Source organism: Myotis brandtii, unplaced genomic scaffold (assembly GCF_000412655.1).
Source record: "Myotis brandtii unplaced genomic scaffold, ASM41265v1 scaffold193, whole genome shotgun sequence".
Classification (NCBI taxonomy): Eukaryota; Metazoa; Chordata; class Mammalia; order Chiroptera; family Vespertilionidae; genus Myotis; species Myotis brandtii.
Window position 1 is genome coordinate 2,104,014 of NW_005357191.1, and position 5,216 is coordinate 2,109,229.

The 5,216-nt window shown below is 54.4% G+C and overlaps 1 protein-coding gene across 6 annotated transcripts in view; it reads right to left on the minus strand.

Annotated features, from left to right (window-relative positions):
* Positions 1-2,051: 2,051 nt before the first annotated feature.
* The window catches only part of MGAT1 (mannosyl (alpha-1,3-)-glycoprotein beta-1,2-N-acetylglucosaminyltransferase), a 26,050-nt gene continuing 22,885 nt past the window's right edge, over positions 2,052-5,216 (minus strand). For all 6 annotated transcript variants that reach the window (XM_005864931.2, XM_005864933.2, XM_014538575.1 and 3 more), the window contains one exon: positions 2,052-4,611. In XM_005864931.2, coding sequence (XP_005864993.1) covers positions 3,151-4,494 — 1,344 coding nt within the window. In that variant the 5' untranslated portion in view covers positions 4,495-4,611 and the 3' untranslated portion in view covers positions 2,052-3,150. The remainder of the gene's footprint in view (positions 4,612-5,216) is intronic.

The following is a 5,216-nucleotide window of genomic DNA, read 5'->3' on the forward strand; positions in this document are numbered from 1 at the left end:
CATCTGTAATAATCTCAACAATAAAGATTAAAAAAAAAAAAAGAAAGAAAGCACATTCTGACCTGGCTGGGAGTTGAAATGTGGTCCGTGGTCCATTCTCCTTATCAGAAAAGAGAACTGCCTATCATCAAGGAAAGATTAACAACCTTGTTGCCAAAGCAATGGAGTCCTGGAGGTGCCCGCCCTTTGCAACCCTCAGCCCACATTGCCTGTGGTATGTAACCATTATGCCCATTCGTATTCCTTTTGCTTACTTCCCCATGTGATTTTTGTCTTTCTACCCAATATATGAGCTGGCTTAAGAGGGAGAGAGGGGGAGACAGCAGAGATGATTTTTGTGGATGACCTGCTGCTCTCCCATGCTGCCCGCAATATTGGAAAATAAAAACGCTCATATTCTATTCGACCCTGTCTCTGCTTAATTGGCTCAAGTAGTGACAGGCAGCCCAGACCCATTCCTGGTCCGGTTTCAAGCACACTGGGAATCCTGAGCCCGGAAGAGGGGCCATAGCTGCTCCGGTAGTGACCAAGTGATTGCCCACTGACCACTGGCCCATCTGGTGTGAAGCTCCAGAATGGTGTCTGTCAACAAAGCCTGCAGTTTTCAAATCCATTAATGAAATCAAGTGGGTAGGTCACAGCAGCATTTAAGCAAACTGGCGAATAGACACTCTCGGAATGCATTACACGATATGGGTGAAAGTTCCAGAAAACGTTAGCCAGTATGTGCATCCTGAGTGGCAGTGCAACAGGCATTCACGCGGGGGCCCTGGTCACTGCCACAGCTCACCAGGAGTGCGTGAAAAGGGGCCACAAACTAAACCCGACAGGCTCTGAGGCCTGCATGGCAGCCTTAAAAACACAGAGACTCAAAGTAACCACATAGGATGGTCTGAAACTAAAACGTTTTTTAAAAATCCTCACCCGAGGATATTTTTTCCATTGATTTTTTAGAGAGAGTGGAAGGGAAAAAGGAAGGAGAGGGAGAATGAAAAACATCTGTGAGAGAGACACATTGATTGGTTGCCTCCTGCTCGTGCCCCAACCAGGGCTGGCTATCAAACATGCAACTGAGGTATGTGCTCTTGACTGGGAATCGAACCCTTCACCCTTGGTCCGCAGGCCAACGTTCTAACTACTGAGCCAAACTGGCCAGGGCTGAAATTAAACCTTTTAACTAAAAGCAGTTTATGGTGGGTAGTCATGTCCTAGGCTAGAACGTTCCCTGACAAAGGCCAACTTTCACCTTGAGCCTATACCTTTGGAATGTCAGGGTAACTTGCCTTTTTCCTGACCGCTCAGGGCAGACACTACACATCCTCTTGTTGTCATAGTTAATGGTTGACTGTTAACTACCCTGCACTCACCTGTGTAAAAGCAGCATGTGTCTATCATTTACTTTCTATGCAATCCCAGAGGTTTCCCGCTTTGCTTTCTCCCACCTCCTACTCTGTCACCAAGGATTTCGTGTAACCCACCCACTGAGGTCTTCTCTTTTGATTGTAATGTAGAAAATAACATGCAAAACTGCCATTCTCTGGAGCATTATCTCCATCCATTGAGATTTTGCTTCCTGGCAATTGTCAGTTTGGCTCAAATAAACTCACAAAAACTCTCTACAGGCTGGAATGTTTCTTAAGCTGACAGAGCATCAGCTCTGCATCCTGTCCCCGAGGCCCAGAAATGCTGCCTGAGCCAGCAGAGGGCACCCTGCACACAGCGCCCACTTGAGCTCTCCTCCCGCCCAGGGCTCACAGGAAGCCCAAGCCCACCGCGGCCCCACAGCCACCTCTAGAGATGATTATGGTCGTGGGTCCTGTCCATACTCAAGCCTGGACTCTGTTTACACCAGACTCCGCAGCTTTCCTGTGGTCTGCCCCCTCCTCCTCATCTGCTTTCCCTCCTCCAAACGATGCACTTCCTCTTGCCGATGCACTTCCTCTTGCCGGCTCAGCCTTCCTGTAGTCTTCATTCCCCTTCTTCCTTTCCTCCTCCACCCTCATCTCCTTTTCCATCCTCTCCTCCTTTTCCAGGACACATACACACACACGTTTTTCAGACAATTCAGCCTTTTATTTTTGAAAATAATTCTGCAGCTTCAACTTTCTTCCATGAACTGAGGTCGGGCAAGAAACAAAAGCACAGACATTGCTCTCCAAGCCCCCATCTGCATCCTAACCTGAACAGATACAGGGTGTTGGGGGGTGGGGTGGGCACAGGAAGGAGGGGTGTGTGGGTCATCCTGTCCTGGCTGCTTTGCCTCACACTGAGGGGACCTCTAAAAGCCAAGGTCTCAGGGAGGAGCTAACCTCCCTCCCAGCAAGCCGGCTCAGAACCCTCCTGGAATGACAGGAAAGGACCCGCTTGCAGACAGGATGGGCTGAGGGACAGCTTCTGTTTCTTCGAGGCAGGATAAGAGAGGGTGCCCCGCACACCAAGCTTCCCCCCATCCCCTTTCCCCCACTGCCAGGAAGGAGCCAAACTGGCCAGGGCTCTGGTGAAGGTCTTACTTTTCCCCTTCAATTTTCCATCTCGGAATCATAACTGCTAGGCTGCAGGGAAAGAAGAGCTGTGATAAGGAGAGAGGAAAAGAGGGGGAAAGTAGGCGGGAGGCATAAACCCTGACAACCTAACAAACTCCGCCCAGACCTAGATGACAAAACCCCTTTGCTTGGTCTCGTTCTGGCCACAAATCTGTCTGTTCTCTTCTCACCGGACCCAGCTCCCCCTCCAAATGGGGGCGGGGTCAGGCACAAGAGAAGGGCCCATGCCTGGCTGTGAGAGCCAGGACAGGGAAAAGCGGCCTGGGCAAGAGAACTCAAGTTGCCAGCCTCTCTGCAGAGGCCCTAGGAGAAAAATTGGCACATGAAAGCATGTGGCCCCAACAAGCCGTCTCGGCCTACCACACAGTGACTTCTTCCTCAATATCCCCCAACGTACCCCAGAAAGTTTCCCCTGATTTGAACCTCTCAATGGGCGAGTCATCTTCACCTTCTCATTTGTGCACTCGAATGCCACTCAAAAATAAAATAAAATAAAACAAAAAGATAAATGGACCCAAGAGAGACACAGAGAGGAGGGTGCAGCCAGGACTGCAGTCTGTCTCAGCATGTGCCGTGGCAAGGAAGGGGCCGGGAGAGACAGGCAGCACTAATTCCAGCTGGGATCGTAGCCCTCCCAGGTTTGCGGGGGTGCCAGGTGGACACGGCGGCCCCTGAACAGAAAGCTGACGATGCCCCTGTAGCCGGCCCTGGGGACCCCCGACTTGAGGTCATCCATGACTCCTAGGGCCTTGGCGAAGGCTTTGAAGCTGTCCCTGCTGGTGTACTGCACCCGCACCTCCCCCAGTTCATTCCGCTCACTGGTCCTCACTTTCTCCACCTGCAACAGAGGGGCGCCATAGACGCGGGCAAGGAAATCCCTGTCATAGGCCTCCTGCCGCAGGTACGACAGATTCAGCTGGGTGAAGGGCACAAAGTGCTGGTTCAGCTTGATGAACTTCAGATGCTGGTCAAAAAACTGCCCGTGGCTCACACCCTTGCGGCCGAAGGTCATGGTTCTGGAGATCTCGGGCCGCAGGCAGGCCCGGCCCTGCCGCTGCTCAGGCCGCCGCATCCAGTCATCCCAGAAAGCCTTGGGCCACTTGGGCTCCAGCTCGGCCCACAGCTCGGCCAACAGCAGCCAGCCCAGGCCGGGGAAGAAGTCGGTGCGGTAGAGCAGCTCAGGCTTGCCCGAGTCCACCATCTGCTCCTTGCCGTTGTCGTTCCAGGCGGACACGCACCAGAGGGAGGGGTCGGCCCTCAGCAGCGGGTAGGTGGCCTGGAAGTACTCAAAGAAGTCCGGGGCCACCTCCAGGTCATCCTCCACCACCACCACCGCGGGGAACTTGAACTTGTGGAAGATCTGGCCCAGTGCCCAGCGGTAGTGGCGCGCGATCTTATAGTAGCCCTGGAACTTGCGGTGGTCGGGTGGCACCGCAATAGTACTCAGGTCGGGCTGTCGGATGTGTGTAATGGCGCTGCCATAGGAGGCTATCACCTGAGCTGTCTCCTCGTGCCCACAGTCCTGGCTGACGATGATGGGGAAGCGCTCGGCTGAGGGCCGATAGTGCAGCAGCTTGTCCAGACAGCGCCGGACAGTGCTGCGGTCACAGGCGATGACCAAGACGGGGATCACAGCTGGCGGCAAGGTCACAGGCCCTCGTGGCGGCACAGGTGGGACGACAGTGGGCACCCTCCACCGCTGGCCCCGCCGCACAGAGTACTCCCAGATCTGCTGCAGCAGCCCCCGCTGCCGCTCCAGCTCCACCTCGGTGTCCTCGGCCAGGCGGATCACCTCGCGGGTGAGCCTGGTGGGGTCGTCATCCAGAGCGCTGTCTGAGGGCAGCCTGCTGGGCACAGGGCGCGTCCAGAAGAAGAGCAGCAGCAGGGCGTTCCAGGCCACAAAGAGGATGGCGCCCCACAGCACAAGACCTGCAGACTGCTTCTTCAGCATCCTGGCCCCCGCGGGGAGCCACGAGAGGGGCGCTCAAGCTGCCCTGCTGGCCGGCCTCACCCGCACAGTTCTAGGGATGTGTCCTCTGGGCTTTGGGATTAGGAAGCAGCCATGCACCTAGGGAGAGAACAGAGAACAGCAGCCATCATCACAAAGGCATGTGGCAGCATGGGGTGGGGTGAGGGGTATTCCAGGAACAGGGGGAAAGTACAGGAGGCAGGCACTCCAGGGCTCTCTTAGAAAAGAACCGCCCATCCCTTAATCTGGGTGGTCATCTGAATAAGACAATAGGACTGGGACAACATGCTTCCCCATTCGAAGATGAGTTTGGCCCCGTCATGGTGGCTAAGTGGTTGAGCATCGACCTATAAACCAGGAGGTCATGGCTCAATTCCTGGTCAGGACACATGCCCAGGTTGCATAAGGCAGCCAGTCAGTGATTCCCTCCCATCATTGGTGTTTCTATCTCCCTCTCCCTCTCCATTCCTCTCTGAAATCAATCAATCAATATATATATATATGTGTGTGTGTGTGTGTGTGTATATATACACACACTAAAGGCCCAATGCACGAAAATCGTGCAAGAGTAGGCCTTCCCCCGGCTGCCAGTACCAACTTGCCTCTGGCACCCGGGACCCACGCTTCCCTCCGGCTTCCAGCAGGCACCCAGGACCCTTGCAGCCCGGGCTTTGTCCGGAAGGACGTCCGGTCTAATTAGCATA